Source organism: Ambystoma mexicanum, chromosome 2q, assembly GCF_040938575.1.
Source record: "Ambystoma mexicanum isolate Mex_15411 chromosome 2q, UKY_AmexF1_1, whole genome shotgun sequence".
NCBI classification, from domain to species: domain Eukaryota; kingdom Metazoa; phylum Chordata; class Amphibia; order Caudata; family Ambystomatidae; genus Ambystoma; species Ambystoma mexicanum.
The window spans coordinates 686,575,022-686,592,665 of NC_090924.1; the positions used below are offsets into that span (position 1 = coordinate 686,575,022).

Consider the following 17,644-nt stretch of genomic DNA (forward strand, 5'->3'; position numbering starts at 1 on the left):
CACGTTGTATGATCACGCATGCTGCACCCTATCTTTTTGTGACACTCTGCACTCTATGATTTTGCGAGCTTCCCTATCATGCACCATGTTTAATTGATCTTTGATTATTGATACTTTATAGTATGCAATTCTATTAACACTTGCAATTCTTAGCGATCATCTCCAAAATTAATGGCATTTTCTCAATTAACCTCTCTTCCCCTTCCGCTACCTAAGCACTACCAGCCGCGTGACATTTTTTTTTTGTATGCTTAAGATTTTCAGATGTCATCCTGGCAACCATTTTGGCTACCAAATCAGACATGTGCGGTCAAAAGTTTGAGCTGAAGATAGACAACGTGCGCTTTGTGGGCCACCCAACCTTGCTGCAGCATGCTCTTGGCCAGGTAAGGCACAGCCGCCATTCATTTCTGTTACCTTCGCTGAGGGCTGTAATTATGGCAGCCATTGTCTGCCTCTTGCAGGAGTGAACCTTTCCTCGCCAGTTTTGATGTGATGATAGGCAGGGTAGTTTGCCTATGGGATTTCTCCTTACACAAAATAATTGGGAGGAAACGATAGTAATATTTCTGTGGTTCGGGTGTATTGCCAGCTTTGCTCTCCTGCAGTGCAAGTTGTGGCCCTTTCAGGTTAGAATGAGTGTCCTAACTGCTTTGTTGCCGGCTAATCTGCCAGTTGTGTCCTTCACTTCAGGTGCAACAGCACGTGGATGATGATTATCAACCATGGTCCCTCAAATCATTACACCCCCACCCCCCGCTCCTGCCTGGGGTCTGTGATGCCTAAAAGGCCACTCTAAAGGCAATTGGCCACGTTTCTCTTTTGTGCTATGGTGCCCTGTCCATATGGTCCTAACGTTGCTCAGCAAATACACTTGACACACTATTATTTTTTGGCCAAAGACGAGGTAAACGGTGTGACTCCACACTCCATATTATCTTTTAGCCTTTTCTTTGAGTAAACGCCTGCAGTAGATAATATGTTATGTTGGGGTGAGTTGCCTTACCATGCTTTGGCAGTGTTAAGGAAGCGTAGGTCGAAATCCTTCTTGTGCAGTATCCTACAACGGGTTAGTTTCCCTCAAGTATTTGATTGTGATTTAATATCAAACGGTAGAGAACTTTCAAGCTTTCAAATGTTGCTAGAGATCCTGGAGGGTGAAGGAGAAATATGGAGAGAAATAGGGAATTGGACGCCGGAGCAGTGCCACTTGGGCTCCCTCCACCCCCTTCATCGAGGAATGCTTCCTGTAACATCATGATGCTGTGGTGCCATCTCCGTAGTATGGACAGGAGCAGAGCTGGGTAGAGCAGGGCATCGTGCTTGCCTAGTCAGACCAGGCTACTATCTACACTGCCTTGGGCCTGGGCATCACCGTTGCAGCCTGGACACTTCCAGCAATTCCGTCAATGTGAGCATAGGCCGACAGCAATGGGTGAAGTAACATGAGCCTGCCTTGGTGTTCTCTTGGCCCTCAAACCTCATTCTGAACCCAGATCTACAACTATGGTGCTCTTAGATCCAGCCTGGGAGTTAGGGGTTGGGGCAGAGAGTGGGTACCCGCCCCACATCCTCTGGTACCTCCCACGGTGTAACATGCTGCTGGCATAAATCTCTGCAGCTGGCCAGGCCATGGTACTGGGCAGCAGACATCAAGGAGCTGAAGTAGCACAGCTTAGTTACCATTGATGGCCTGAGTGAAAGCATCCTAGACAATCCTGACAGCAGGTAGTGTTAAGGCAGTAAACCTAAGCTTGACCGTGCATGTTGTCCCTCTGGGAAATATATCAAGCAAGATGGGGGAACCTCAGAGCTCAGTGCAGGGCTCGAGGAGCAAAGGCTGCAAGCAAGAGCGCTAAACAGTTGGTGCGTTTGTCTCTGGGGTGATCCATGGAGTTCCACAAAGGATCCACACTGTCGCTGGATGAATTTGCTATCCTTCTTATTCTCTTATTCCTTTCTACTCCCTTCAAGCACATGGGGAAAAACCTGAACTACCCTGAGCTGAAGGACCCTTAATCTTATTCTGGTGTTTTTGCTCACCATGAAACTCATGCCTGTCCTATGACCACATTCAGTTCTAAGAACGTCCCCCATCTTGAGGCAGATCACTACCCAACAATCATCCTAAACGGACACATGTCACTGAAGCAACACTTCAATTTGAAAACATCTCTGGGGTCGGTAACTGTTACAAATACCAGAATTGCGACCTTACAAGGAACTGTTGGCCAACCTTAATCTCCTGTCAGACTTTCAAATGACTCTCCAGGCGCTTCGCCTGAGATGCTCCTCTGGTCTCCCCTTGCACTTCCCTCTTGGGCTCTCCTCCAGCACTTGTCCACTCCTCTGATCCCTCATTCGATCCCTCTCCCCTGCACTTCTCATCAATGCACCTGCACGGCCGAATGCCACAAGGCCCAGTAGGACCATGACTGTATGTATATTATTGTTGCTTTTTGTTTCTCACCACTGTTATTTCCCCTAATCCCTTCCCATTTAGCCTTGTGGTGCTTTGAAACACAATTCTGTTGTATAAAGCCCCTTACAAATGATCAACAAACAAATAAATACAATTCCGAATCTGCTTACCGAACCCTGTAGCTAAAATCACAAATCGCATTTCCTCACTTTGTTGCTCGCATGTATTTTGTATTTGTATTTTTATCATGCACTAATCCCAAGGGGACTGGACAGGAGACCCTGTATATGGGCGCAGTTGTTGAAATACAGGAACCAGACGGGTCAACCATGAATCAATTAACAGAGAGAAAGGTTTTAAGTTTTTCCCGAAAAGGTAAATGGTGAATCCGCCTTGTGTAACTCAATGGGAAGCTTGTTCCACAGTATGGGGCCGGTTACTGTCGATCACCCCTGGAGCAGCAGCGGGTGCAAGGGATTACCAGGAGGTTGCTGTGCGTGGCCACAGACATTTTACTGGTTGATACCAATTCAGCAGCGCGCTCAAGTAAGGCAGGGCCTGGCCCAACTTGCATTTAAAGACCCAGAAGGGAATTTTAAACAGTATCCTCTTCTGGACCGGAAGCCAATGAAGTTCTCGCTGAAAAGATGTAATGGGTATAGCTTTAGGAAATTGAATCTTTTGGAGCCTTGAAATTTGATAGTTGGGAAGACCAGGATATAAAGCGTTACTTTAATGAATGTATGAGTTGATTAGGGTACCAACAACCAGTTGCCAACATTCTTTGGGGATGGAGGGCCAATACTCTTTTCAATAGCCTAGCCGAAGGCGGCTCTAGAGACTTTAGTAATCTGTGATGAGAACGATAAGTCCCGATCCCATACAATCCCTAGATTTCTCACTTTTGACGCACATGAGGCGAGCTGAAGAGCATAGGAGGACTAGGGATACAGAGAGGGTTATCTAACTGCAATTTCATGCCCAGCAATAAGACCTCAATTTTTCTCGCCTTCTGCTGTAAGCCACTGAGCGACTCGGGAGCCTTGGCTAAACCTTCAAACAAGGCAATGGCCCTCATTACGACCCTGGCGGAAAGTAACTGACATGACCGCCATAGCGCAAACAGCGTTTCCGCCACTGCACGATGGAGTAAAGTGCGGCTGATTCCGACCCATCGGGCACGAGCATTACGCCATGGCGGAAGTGCAAAGTCCGCGACGGCGGAAATGACCCCAAAACGCCCCTTATCGCCGTCGTACGCCGCCCTAGGTGCAATTCCGCCACCCATCTCAGCGGTCACCGTAATGACCGGTCAGCGCAAACTACGGTCACCGTAAATATACGGAAACGGAAGTAAAAACATGGGGCCGGAACGGGAAACAGCACACCGTACACCCATAAAATCCGAATCCCAACACAACCATTGAAAAACCGACCCTGAGACACATCCCAACCCGTTAGCCACCCCATTTAAAAAAATAAATATGGGAAAAGTTGCTAAAAAAGCGTGCGATCGCAAGCGGCAGGTCCACTTCTCCCATGAGGAACTCACCGTGCTCACAGAGACCCTCCAGGAGAATGCTGCCGTCGTCTTCTCGACGCAAATGACGAGGACGGCACTTGCGAACAAGAAGGCCATATGGGCCCTGGTGGCACAGCGGGTAAGTGCGGTGGGGACCGCACCCCGCAACCCACAGCAATGCAGAAAGCGATGGGACGACCTACGGATACGCGTCCGGAGCATACTCTCTGCCAACCGGAACATTGCCACAGCTACCGGGGGAGGATCGGAATCACCCATCAAGTTGACCCCCTGGGAAGAAATCTGTGCCTCCACCATTGGAATGGAGAGCATAGAGGGAGTCGGAGGGATGGAGAAAGGAGTGCAGACATCCGAAGAATCAGGTAGGTGTGCCAAATAAAACTATGCTAAATCCACAATTACCAACCATGTGAAGTACCATGTGTCCCCATAGTGCAATAGAAACACATGTCCAGGAGAACGACCACATACATTGCCATGACAGCGCCCTTTAAAAGTCAGATGAAATACATAAATAATTAAAAATCCCAAAAACACACTCTACATGTGCAGCATGCACACCCTAACTGCAGACTGCAAAATAACTGCATCCCCAATCCACACAAAAATGAGACCACCTCCAAGGCCCTGACCCAAATCACCCCCAGGTACCACTCCAATGCATGTGATACATTGCCATTACAATTACCACAGACCCATAAATAACGCTCGCCCTCCTTTACTCCACCACAGGGTCCGATTCAAACGACGAGCTTCAGGACACCCCTACCAGCACACCTGCAAAGAGGGCCAAGACCAACGGCCAAAGACCCTCCACCTCAGCTGCACGGATCAAGACACGGCAGCAGCACAAATCGAGTGGCAGCACACTGGAGGGGACTCCAACAGGCACCCCAGCAGCCAGCATGTCCACAACAGCATCACCACAGGTCCCCCCAATGGATGCCACAGAAGGCACTGCTTCTGGTGGCAGCAGCACCATAGGTGACACTGCATTCATGCCAGCATGCTCCGACACAGAAAACGGTGCTGTCGAAGTAGGACCCATCCATGACCTGTCTCAATCCCCCTGTTTGTACCATCCCGTACACCATGAGGAAACCACGCAGGGGCACCCACAAGACGACGACTGGAAAACCCCCACAAGGCCTGTGGCAAGGCAACATGAGGCGTCCAGCCCCTCTGTGACACCACCGCATATGGGCATGGGCCAGCAGAGGCAACAGTCCCTCGAGCAGATGATTGTGCAACAGCAGCAACTGGCCACGCTCCTCAAGGAGCATGCTGCTGAATGTGGGGGTTCTAAGGCAGCCATTGAAACATCTACTGAGACACGTAGGGCAGAAATGGAGCGAAGTACCGAGAGCCTGAGGGGACAAATGGAGAGAAGTACCGAGAGCCTGAGGGGGGAACTGCATGCGACGTCCAAAGACGTATGTGGTGAACTTGCCGCTGTGCGCCGTGTGCTCACTGAGCTCTCACAAACCCTTAGGGACATGCATGGACGTGAGCAGGCAGAGACATCATCCGTTGCAAGTTCCGTCCAGGGCAGCCCCCAACGTAGATCTGGGAGGAACCGGCGCTCCACAGGCAGGGGTGCCCCTGATACCCGGAGAGGGGGCTTGCAATAGCGTCTGCCCACTGACAATGAGCGTCTTTGGACACTGGTGTTCGGGGGGGAGGTAGGAGGGTGGAGGGGGTGTGTTGTGCTTCATTGGGTGGCGGGTCGATTGGGTGTGTAATGTCATTTCACATCTGCAATACAATTCTTCATATTCATCCAATGAGATGTGTGGACATTGATCTTTGTGTACGAGGCCTATCTTGGCGTACAGTCCACATTGTGCATGTTCCAGACACACACAGTGCCACAAGTCCCGTGTCCATGTAACAGCCACCAGGCGTGAGTGCTAGAAGCATGCATCTATGATATTCTGACGTAATTCACGGGCCTCCTGTGCCTCGCGGACCCCTTGAGGTGCTGCCACATCCCCACCCTCATCATGACCATCTTCAGGTGCTTGCAGTTCTGCGTCGGGGGGCATGGCCACATTCCTACGTACGCACATGTTGTGTAGCATGACACATGCCATGACCATCTTTGCAACCTTCTCATGGCGGTACAGGAGTGCCCCGCCAGACCTGCTGAGGCAGCGGAAACGAGCCTTCAGTAGGCCGAATGCCTGTTCTATGACCACACGGGTACGTGAGTGGGCATGGTTGTAGTCCTCCTCATGCTGGTCCTGTGGGTTCCGGATTGGTGTAAGGAGCCATCTCTTCAGTGGATACCCGGCATCACCTGTATGTGGACAACAAACGATGTTTGTGGAATGTCATTGCTACGTACGCATCCCCCCCCCTTCCTGCCAGGTCATTCACGCATCACCTGCCCCACATACTAATGCATCAAATGAGACTCACTGAGTAGCCAGGATCGGTGCCCTGCGTGTCGCTCCATGTAGCGTGGTATTGTAGAGTTCCGCAAGACCATAGAATCATGGGTTGATCCTGGAAATCGGGCACAACAATGTGTAAAGATCCTGTTGGAGTCACACACCATTTGTACATTGATAGAATGATATTGTTTCCGGTTGCGGTACTGGACCTCCATGGCATGTGGGACAACCAATTCCACATGGGTGCAGTCGATGGCACCAATGCAACCCGGTATGCCGCCAAGTGCATGGAATCCCACTTTTGTGTTTGTAATCTCCTGCTCCGAGCGTGGTAAAGTGATGTAGTCGTCTGAGTGCTTCAGGAGGGCATCAAGCACTTGGAATAGTGCCCGTGAGAATAGTGGCTGTGAAATGCCATGCAACTGTCCGACTGTGTGCTGGTAGGTGCCTGTGGCCAGGAAGTGGAGTACAGACACCACCTTCAGTAGGGGTGGGATGGCGGTTGGGCTATCTATCATGCTGACAAGGTCAGCGTGTGTCATGTTGACAATGGCGGTTATGGTGTCCCGGTCCAAACGGTAGAGGGTGTGGATCTGCTCAGCTGTGAGGTTGAACGGATTAGCTCGGAGGCGTGGGATTGCGGGCTGCCTGCGTGGTGGTAGTGGCTGTGCTGGTGGGGCTTGCTGGCCATGCCTTGTCCTCCTCCTCTTCCTCCTCCTCCTCCTGCGTCTCCTCTGTGCGGCCGGTTGTTGTAGTAGTTGGCGTTCGTCTTCTTCTTGAAGTTGGAGTACTTGCAGTGCAATCAGGTCCCCCAGGCCCAACATCGCTAGTCCTGCCGGTAGCATTCTGGAGTGGGTGTGGTTGGGGGAGGGGGTTGGGTGTGCAATTTGTGTTTTCAGGCTGTATAGCCTTCACCTGTGGTGATTCATTCCACCTGTGTCAGCTGCAATGCCTTTCGTGCGAGCACGTCCCGCACACGACGCTGCAATTCGACGCATGGCATCTTGCATTTACATTCATGTTCTTAATCCCGATGGCAGTGAAATATTGGTTTATATGTTAATTCTGCTATGGTCCCATTGTTGCACATACTATATTTGCATTCGCGAGCAGACTTGTGAAGGGTCAGTGGAATGTAGTGCTCGATCAACGGTGGACCCTCATGCAGCACTGTACCGACGTTCACCGACGGGCGGGGAGTCCCATTAGTGATTGAGGCCAGTTACCATTTTCACACACAGCCGCACTACATAGATGTATTTGTGAATACAAGCGTTCACAGATGCCTTTTCGACGTGATGTTGCAAATTAGGAATTCGAAGGACATCGCTTTCGGTTTTCAACTAGCGGCGTGGAGACGCCCACAGGTCTGACTGGAAATATAACGTTCTATTGTTGAATGTCCTTGGGACAGGGCCCATGACGAGAATGCAATGATTGATATGATTTGAATGGGATGCGCTATAGCGTAGTGGACGATAAGGCAGGACGTTCCCAAATACATGTAACTTCACTACACAAGGAATCCGGGCAGGAGCACAGTGGATTTTGAAGACTGCATTACGCACAGACTCAATGGAAATTTCGAATGTTATGTGAGTAAATATTCAGGCGTTTTCATACCGGGATGAGGGAATGATGAATGGATGCATGGACAGATGATTTAATTGGGAGTCTGCCATGTACATGGCTATTTGGAATCTATCCCCTTCCCCTGCGCTATGTGATGCAAGGCTGCCATAGTGGGACCATCGTCTGTCTGCCCTTGTTGAACCCTCCCTGTCTCGACGCGCCTTCAATCACTTGTGTCTATGCACGTTGATAATCCCATCTGATGGATCCTGTTCTGACAGGCGCAGGCACACAGACACTCGTTTGTAATAGTGTATTCACCTCGATTCATGTCGTTATGATTCGCAAGTGATTTTTGGGTGCAATTGATGTGTTGAATGAAGTGAGTAATACATATGAGGTTCGGATGCCCATACTATTATTTTTTTCATTTGGGTGACAGGTATCTCCTCCCCTTCTGCCGCTGCCATCTGTACGCCACTCCTGCAGATGGCTTCTACAGTCGACACCTGCAGCTTCGAGTTAATCAGTGGAGCACCATTACGATCTTATGGGACGATCACCAATGGGCCACATGCCCTTACGCAGTACTAGTGGCTAGGAGCAGCATACCTACCTTCCAGCTGGACTAGTGCCTACTTCATGGGACGGCCCTGCGGTCCTAGGCGCTTCCATGTTGCCTTTTTGGACGTTGATGTAGCCCCTGTGTACCATGAAGGTACAGGGCGTCACACAAGGGGAAGCTGGTCATTTATTGCGGATGCAGCCCACAGTAATGATGATCATTTGGGAGTTTATGTTCAAATGGCTGTATGGGCTTGGTGATTTTGATGTGCATTAAATTTATATTCAGATATTAACCGTGTAGCGTTATTCTTTGCTAGTAATGTGGCATATTCCGATTTGTGGCGCGATGTATTGTGAGGTGATCTGCATTGGGTTCTGGCTTCTGGGTACAGTTGTGTGGTACGTGCTTATGCTGATGGTTGGTTTGACTACTGGCAAGTGTACAGGGCTGGTGCAGTCTCCCTCAGGTTACTGCTTTGAATGTTGATTTACACTGGTGGCAAGCGATGGGGGACTGTTGTTGTTTTGTCTCATGGGATTTTCAGTTCATTTTGGTGTACTTGCACCTTCAGATGCCTGTGCTGCATCAGTACGGCAATGGTGTCTTGCCAAATGTGGATGGCCACTCACAGGGCACTTGGGGCCCCTGCATGCATTTGTTCGTTGGCATGCATGGGTGACTTGTACATTTCACTGGTTGCATGGTGTGACTACATTGCGCCTACGAGGAGTTGTGCAATGTGGCCAGGGAGTGGAGTACAGGCACTCAGTAGGGCCATTTACGGTTGGTTCGCGATGCCGTAGTTCTCGCCATGGCGGAATGGTACTTTCCGCCATGCTTGATGGCGTTAAGTGAATGTCCGCTGCGGTCAGCATTCGCGTACCGTTGCGCCATGGCGGAGATTACGGTTTTGCAAGGCGCGCGTGCGCGTACTTGGTGCAGTTAGCGTTGGCGTTCACTACGGTGTCGCTAATGGCATCGTACTTTACGGTGACGGGTCATGATCGAAACGGGCGGTATTCGATGGCGGTATTACATTTCCGCCATCGTTTTTCGTATTCCGCCAGGGTCGTAATGAGGGCCAATGTGTCTCAGGGGACAGAAACATTGACAAGATCTGTACATCATCTGCATATGAATGATATTTTAACTGAAGCCTTTGTAAAATATACATCAAAGGTTGAAAATGCAGATTGAACAGTAGAGGTGAAAGACGAACCCTAAGAAACACCACAACCTAACTTAATGAGTTCTGACATATAAAAACTCATGTTGACCATTTATTCTCAGACAAAACTCTTCAACCAATTAAGGGTCAAATCAGTCATCCCTGTTAGACTATGGAGCCGAGAAAGGAGAATATCATGATTCACGGTGTCGAAAGCCACACTGAGGTCCAACATAATTAATACTGACATCTGACCATTGCAAGCCTTTGCCAAGATGTCATCCCGAACAGCTAATAGAGCGGACTCTGTACCATGCTTAGGGTGAAAGCCGATTGGAAAACTATCTAGGATTCCATTTTCTTTCTGCATAGTTCTGTAATTGCACAATAACAGTTTTCTACAGAACCTTTGCTATCCATGAGGAGTTGACAGTAGGCCTAAAGTTGTTCAAACTAGAAGGGTTCATAGAAGGTGTTTTCAATAATGGCGACATTAAAGCCTTCTTAAATGAACCAAGTACTTTTACCTTGAGAGAAGGAGAGATTAATAACGAGAGACCAATGATGCCAATTGGGGAGCTAAATTGCTTGCTACAATGGCCGGAATGGCATCAAACTTGAACGGAGTAGGATTTAATTGCAGAAGTAAAGATGAGACAAGCACATTCGAAGTTGGTTGCAAAACAAAGGGGGCACGATCCAGGGCGCTATCATCCATTTCCTCAGAACGTGGAGTTTGACGTGTATTGGACTGAGGACATTCTTGGTATCCAAGTACTTTGTGACTGTTGAATGGCTACTAGCTGTGTCAAGGGCGAGTCCTTTGCTAGGTTTGACCTGGATGTCCTTTATTTTGGAAACAAAAAGGATGTTTTTAAAAAAAATGTGTTTATTGAAATTTTAATTATAGACACAAAAAAAAGCATTTTCAAGAAGATGTCATCTCGCTAAGCATAGCGAACCAATAAATCTGGACAACATAAACAAAGGGAGAAGGGGACATGACGGGGAAGGGTAACCAGGGTAGGGCGAGAAAGGGAGACAAGTAGGAAATCAACCGAACAAAAGTAAAAGAACAAAGACCAACCATTCTTATACAAATACAGTCTATGTGGTGTTCTCTATCTGCTGCCTCCCTGCGACATGCAGCGCATCAATTTATCAGAGTCTTTGTCTGCGCAAAGAAAGGGACATGGGGAGCCCATTCCGCTAACAAATTGGACAATAAGTGTTGACACATATCATTTATAACTTGCAACATGTCACAGTAGTTTGTCATTCGATGTGTAGAGGGCAGCGTGAACCAATGCTTTTCAGGCCTCAGAAAGAGTTCCCACCTCCCCTCTGTGTACATGAATAGCATGTCCCCAGGCTGTGGTCTCAGCTGTACTCCAGCGTTGCATTTCTTTCAGCCATACTTCATATCGTGGACCCTTGTTAGATTTCCAAGTGATGGCTACGCACCTCTTACCCAGTACACATGCCAAGTCCATGAACTTAAAAATATGATTGTTCTAGCTGTTTCTGGTGTACATGCCCAGCATACGCTCTTGTGGTGTCCACTTATATCAAGTGATCCCTGCGTCTGCACAAGTGCGTTTAATTCTATTCCAAAACTGCTGGACAGGGCCACATTCCCAAAACATGTGAATTATATGAGCATCAGCTTGGCCTCATCGTGGGCAAGCAGAAGCTGCATACTTGTTAAATTTGGCAACCCTAGCTGGGGTCAAGTAAGTACGATGAAGGACATTGACCTGCAGGAGTCTGGCGTTGTGCCAGACATGTTTGCCATGGCCAAGCGCCCACTGCCATTGCCTATCCGTGAATTCCTCCCCCATATATGTTTCCCATTTGGCCCTAAGCTTGGCGTGGTCTACTATCATACTGTCAACCAGGGCTTTGTATATTCAGGACACCAGTCTCCATCCATCTTCTAATTCAAACATAAGTGTAAGGAGTGCATGTGGTTGTGGCTCCTCCGGCCAACTCGGCCAAACTCGTTTAGCGAACTTAGTCAACTGCATATACCTAAGGAACTGTCCCCTCTGAAGACCCTCTTTCTGAGTTAAATCTAACTCTATAAGCACTATTATTATCATGCATATCTCCCCATGTTGCAATGCCAACATCTTCCCAACACGGTACTATCTTCCGCTGCTGCGGGTCCCGTTGCGTGCCAATCAGCAGCGATTTGTGTGGGGAGTATGGGTGTGTAAGCTGCAGGATTCTCATGGTCCGTTGCCAAATCTGTCTACCCAGCGTCACCAGTAGGGGATATGGAACCTGTCTGCTCCAGGGATGCCAAAGGACCTCTCGCAGACACGCTGGATGAACCAGGGTCTCTAGAAGAGTATGTTCTGTGTTAGGTTCATCTGTCAACCAATTGGCAGTGAAACTAAGTTGCGCCGGCAGATAGTAGTATTCAAAATTGGGCAGCAGTACGCCACCGTGTGAAGTGTTAGTATTGCCATAGACAGTCTGTGCCTCTTGGGGCCCCACAAAAAAGCTCTAATCATCGTTTCTAGTTCCCAAAAAAAGGAAGCAGCAATAAAAAAGGTGACATTAGTGAAACCGTATAACAGACATGGTAGTATGATCATCTTTGTGTTGGCCACCCTGCCCAGAAGTGAGAGAGGCAGTTTAGACCAGAACACCATTGATCTTTTGACTCCCTGCACTGCTCTCTGCGTGTTTAGGACACGTGTGCGTTCCGGGGTATGTGCTATCTGTATACCCAAGTACCAAAATGAATAGTGTTCCCAGTTGAGCTTCTGGGTTAACTTGGCATCAATTTCACTAGTGGGAAAAGGCATGATTTTTGTCTGTTAAACACAATCCCAGAGTATCTTGCAAAGTTATCCAGTATCTCAAGCATAGGTTGTGGCTGGCATAGGTAGAGCAGGACATCATCCGCGTATAGTGAAAGTAAGTGTGTAGTGTCACCTATGCGTATCCCAGCCACAAGAAATTCCTGTCTGAGATATACCGCAACTGGTTCCAGTGCTAGGATATAAAGCATTGGAGGGAGAGGACAGCCCTGGCGGGTCCCTCTTTGAGTGTCCATTGCTTAGATATGTAACATCCTGTCCTAACTCTAGCAGTGGGGGAGGTGTAGAGTATTTTAACCAAAGTCTGAAATGTGCCCCAAATCCAAAACTCTTTTAATGTGGCCTTGATCCATTCCCAATAAACCAAATTAAAGGTCTTGACCGCATCAAGTGATACTACTACTTAGCACTCTTCATGGCTTTGCGTTTGCTCGACCACATGTTGTAGCCTACGAAGGTTTAGGGTGGTGTTGCGCCCCGGACATATCCGGTTTGATCCGGATGTATTAGTGTCGTTCTACGTTGTCGGAGACGAGAGGCCAGCATTGTCCTTAAGTTTTACGTCACAATTTAACATGGCCAATGGTCTGTACGAATCGCACATTTCTGGAGGTTTCCCTGGCTTAAGTATGGGGACTGTCCACGTCTCTCTCATCGTGACCGGTAGTCTGCCTGTCTTGTAGTCTTCCTCAAAAACTTACAGGAGTGTCAGCGCCACTGTGTCTTGGTATGTTTTGTAAAAACTCTGCAGGTAGACCTTCGCTACCCGGGGTCTTTCCTGAGGGCTCCAACATCGCACTCTCCAATTCTTGTAGGGTGAAAGGTTGGTCCAGTAAGTCACGTTGGCTATCAGTGAGCCTTGGGAGGGTAATGTCTGTGAGGACTTCTTCCATTTTATTTTCCAGGGAGGTTCTCAACGTAGCTATTGCGGCCAGCACCTTTTCTTCTTGTTGTTCTGCCCGGGTAGTAGCATCTGTTGCTCTTGGATTGGTTTCCGTTGCCATTGGTGTCTGTGTTCTTGCCTGTCCTGTGAAGGAGTCCATTATGGTGCCCTTTTGCTAGTTCTTTGTATTGGGCATGATATGATATTTTATTTGTATCGCGCTCGTACATAGGTTTTTCAGAGCGCGTGTTTCATGTCACCCGCTTGCGCAGCCGATGCTTGACTTTGTGCCGGAGTATCCCACGTGCGCTCCGGAGGGTTGATGCTTTATGTCTACTTATCTTCTCAGGTTTGCCTCGTTACCCTCTGGGTGCATACTTGTGCCAGCAAGAGCGCTTTATCTAGCTCAGACAGCGGTTCCTGGAGTATCTATCCCGTTGTGCGCTCTTGCAATCTATTAAAGCTCAGCTTGATTCTGCAGATTTTACGCAAATTTCAAACGTCTAGGCAACAGCCGTCCTTCGGTTGGCTGTGCACCGTAGCTTGGGCCGCAATCGGGTTTCTGTCCATGCACAGCTGTAGAACAGACGCCTACTTGACTGCAGATTACCAGTTGTATCCGAAGGCCTCTAGTCGGTTTGTCCGGTGTAGCTGTCCCCCGCAGTAGAATTATTCCCCAGTATAATCAGCAGTCCATATGTGCGCGGTGCAGTGCAGCCTGTCTATTTGTGTAAGTATATTGGCCAGTTCCACCACACACTTCCCCTCCTTTGTGTTTAGGAGCAACGTGGGACCCGATCCGGTGCTTGACTATTAGTTGTGTGCAGCAAGTGTCGGTGGTTTAGAAAAGAGGGTGCAGCCTCATGGTTCAGGCCGCCTACAGGACCAATACTGGGGCCCGCCTTAAGAAAGGCTCATACACTGTCACTACGTAGGTCTTGCTTCTCTCTAGCCCTTGCTGAGGGACAGTCTATCATCTATCCTCGTGCGGGCCCAGCGTTCATACACACAAGTGCTGTTTCCTCTCTCTCTCTTCTCTCTCTCTCTCTCTCTCTCTCTCTCTTTCTCTCTCTCTCTCTCTCTCTCTCTCTCTCTCTCTCTCTCCTCTTCTTCTCTCTCTTTCTCTCTCTTTCTCTCTCTTTCTCTCTCTCTCTTTCTCTCTCTTTCTCTCTCTTTCTCTCTCTTTCTCTCTCTTCCTCTCTCTCTCTCTCTCTCTCTCTCTCTCTCTCTCTCTCTCTCTCTCTCTCTCTCTCTCTGTAGAGAGAGAGAATCCTGCAATTGATTAAATACAAAATAAAACATTTTTAAAAAATAAAGAATCCTGCAAGGGTAATTAGAAGTGACAAGCAGTGTTGAGTCTGGCAGCCGGCAAAGGGAGCAGCGCCGCCTGTTACCGGACCCCGGACTCTGGGCTCCAGCCTCTCCTGCACTGCTCCACGACAGGTGCACATCCAATGCAGCCGGTGGAACCCTCCTCAGGTGGGCCCGTGATCCAAACTCGGGTGCTGCTTGACACAATTAAAATAATTTCCTCAGGAACGCTACGCAGGACACTCGCCTGCGGTCTTCACTGGTGTTGATTGGTGTGCTTCCTCCAGGTCGGCACCGCCGTTATATTGCGGCGCTGTTGTCTGTCGTAGCACAAGGCACCACAGAACTTGACCGAGGTCCATAGCGTGCAACAATCCGGTACCTTACGGGTGGGCAGCGCCCCCCAGCGTCGCCAACAGATGCCTTCTGTCACCAAGTATGGCTGAGGCACCAAAGATCAGCATCCACCAGTTTCGTTCCAGTTTATGAGTCGCCTTCATGTCTGCCGAGAAGACCGCCTTTACGAGTGATGGGGGTCTGTCCACCTCCGCCGACAAGCGTTCACTGCAGTCGTGTGCCCACCTCGGCATCGCGTCGTTCTGCAGACTGCCGCCCCACCCCGCTGCCACAGTGGTTTGCGTCTCTCAGACCTGGCCAGTACACTTCTCTCAGACCCCAGTTTGTGCGCACTGCCCGCGCACTCTCGCATGCAGCAGGTCCGGCCTCCCAGTGTGGCTACCGGCTCCAGGGATCGATGCAGGGGAACCAAACACTGCCTTCTCCCATGGTGCATCACCAGTGCTCAAGAGTCGCGTACACTGTCATCCACTGCACGCAATCCTCAGCAGCGCACCTCGACTTCCTTCCGGTATGGTGCACCGTGGCACCGGCGACTTCAATGCCTCAGAGTCTCTACGTCTGCTATTCCAGCGCACGGCTCCAGCTCGTAGGGCCTCAGACAGGGACCACCATTTTGGTCACGCTCTTAGTGCGTTCGGCCCAACCAAGAGCGATCTGCTCATTCAATTGCAACCGCAGCCTCACTTTTCTCGGCTCGATTCCAGTAGCAGAAGTTGTAAGGCCACCGCTGCGGCTCTCAGGGTCAGAAGAAAGGCGTTTGAGTGCTGCTTTATAGGATCAATTAAGGATCACTGCCGGAGCTCAGATGAAACACAGCCTCACGCCAAGAGCTCCAGGCCACGCCCCCAACAAAAAGGATGTTAAAATCATAAACCAATTTTTCAGAAGGAAAAATGACTGGGGATAAGCACAGGGATTTAATGCATTTCTTGATAGGTTTGAAAAGTTCCTTTGGTTTATTACTTGCTGCCAGGATTTGCTGGTGAATGTAAGATGCTTTGTAGGAAGTAATTCCTTTTGTGTACGCGGACTATCTCCAAACAAACAACAAAGCAATGACGCCAGCAATTTCTTTCAGCTTTCCCACCTCCTTCTTTTTTTTTTCTTTTTTTTTTAGAAGCAGCAAGTGCGGGGAATACCATAATTTAGAGACCTTTTATGTTCTACGTGCTTCATAGGGGCGTACTGATTATCGGCCGCAGGCTGTTGCAGCACTCTGACCAAAAGAAGTCCCCATCAACATTTTTGTCCAATGGGGGCATTTTACCCATCAAACTTGAAGAAGGGATTTTTAGTAAGGTAGCTTTAGATCTAGACCTAAAGGGGCTTTTCTTTGTGGAGTGTTTGTCAAATAAACCGGATCTAGGATAAAATGTTGAATACAATGATCACTCCTGCTAACCGGGAACGTAGTGAGAGATTCAATAATCAGTTGCCTGCTAAAGATCAAGTCGAGACAGTGTTTGGCTGAATGGGAGGGAGAATTAGTAGCAGATGCGTTTGAGTGAGCTGACATAATGTCTCATAATGTCCTCATCCCAGCAATTCTCGCTCCCTCCTGGGAATTTTCCCTCCATTTGTTTACTTTTACTGTGCCTGTATGCTGGCCACTATCCCGAATCTGTATGCTGCTTCTCTCCATCAGTGTTCTTGTCATTGTAATATTGGTCTAGTGCTGAACTTCGGTGCATGTTATAATATATATTTTTGAACGGGTTTCTGTCTGCTGTAGAAATGGGGGAACTATTTAGAGGGCTCCACAGGGGCTTAACAGGGGTATCTTTTCCCAATCCCACGTGCTCCAAACTCCTAATTAGAATGTAGTTCAAAAATGGCAGTCATATGAAATACCTCATGGTTTTAACATTACCCCCGTGCTCCAAATGAGGCTCTTAATGCCAGTACTTGGTGATAGCGCATGCGTCTGGGCATTCAATGGCAATACTTGTACATGGATGTGCTTCTGAGCAGTGGATGGCAATGGTGTAAGCAGCTGGACACTTGCTGACAACCCTTGGTTTTGTGGCCTCTGCATTGGATGGTGGCAAAGGTTTAAGTAGTGTGAAGGCATCATGAAGCAGACACAGACAATGCAATTAAAGTTTGGCCTGAAAACTTTTATTCAAAGACAAGACGGTTGGAAAAGCCTAACTTACCCTGTGCTATGGTGGTATTTCCGTACTTCTATGTCATGAAGTCTAAAGTAAATGTCTGTCTGTGTCCAAAACCTATACTTGCCCGCACATCTATCTCTATACAATGTATAGGGATGTCAGCCTCAAAATAACAAGTGTTCAAATAACATTTCAGAGCTTCATCCAGCTCTTGGCTTGAAAAAGATTTCCCTTCCTCCAAGGTTCAAGATACTTCAGAGTACAAAAAGGGGTTTCCTCCACCACTTTTCAAGTCTATCAGCAATTTCAGAACAGCACAACTCCTTGGGATACTTCCCATCTCTTCTGGTTTGAATATCTTTCACCAATTTCACAAAGTTCTGTTCCTTAATAGCAGTCTGCACAGGATTTCCTTTATATTCAATCACAACCTTCTTTGTGAGTATTTTAGGTGGCTGTGCCCTCGGTATAGGCAC

At 48.6% G+C, this 17,644-nt stretch overlaps 1 protein-coding gene across 4 annotated transcripts in view; it reads left to right on the top strand.

Annotated features, from left to right (window-relative positions):
* Positions 1 to 17,644, top strand: part of NPRL3 (NPR3 like, GATOR1 complex subunit) — a 649,409-nt gene that overhangs the window by 107,088 nt on the left and 524,677 nt on the right. For all 4 annotated transcript variants that reach the window (XM_069647897.1, XM_069647894.1, XM_069647896.1 and 1 more), the window contains one exon: positions 257 to 386. In XM_069647897.1, the coding sequence (XP_069503998.1) occupies positions 257 to 386 (130 nt within the window). The remainder of the gene's footprint in view (positions 1 to 256; positions 387 to 17,644) is intronic.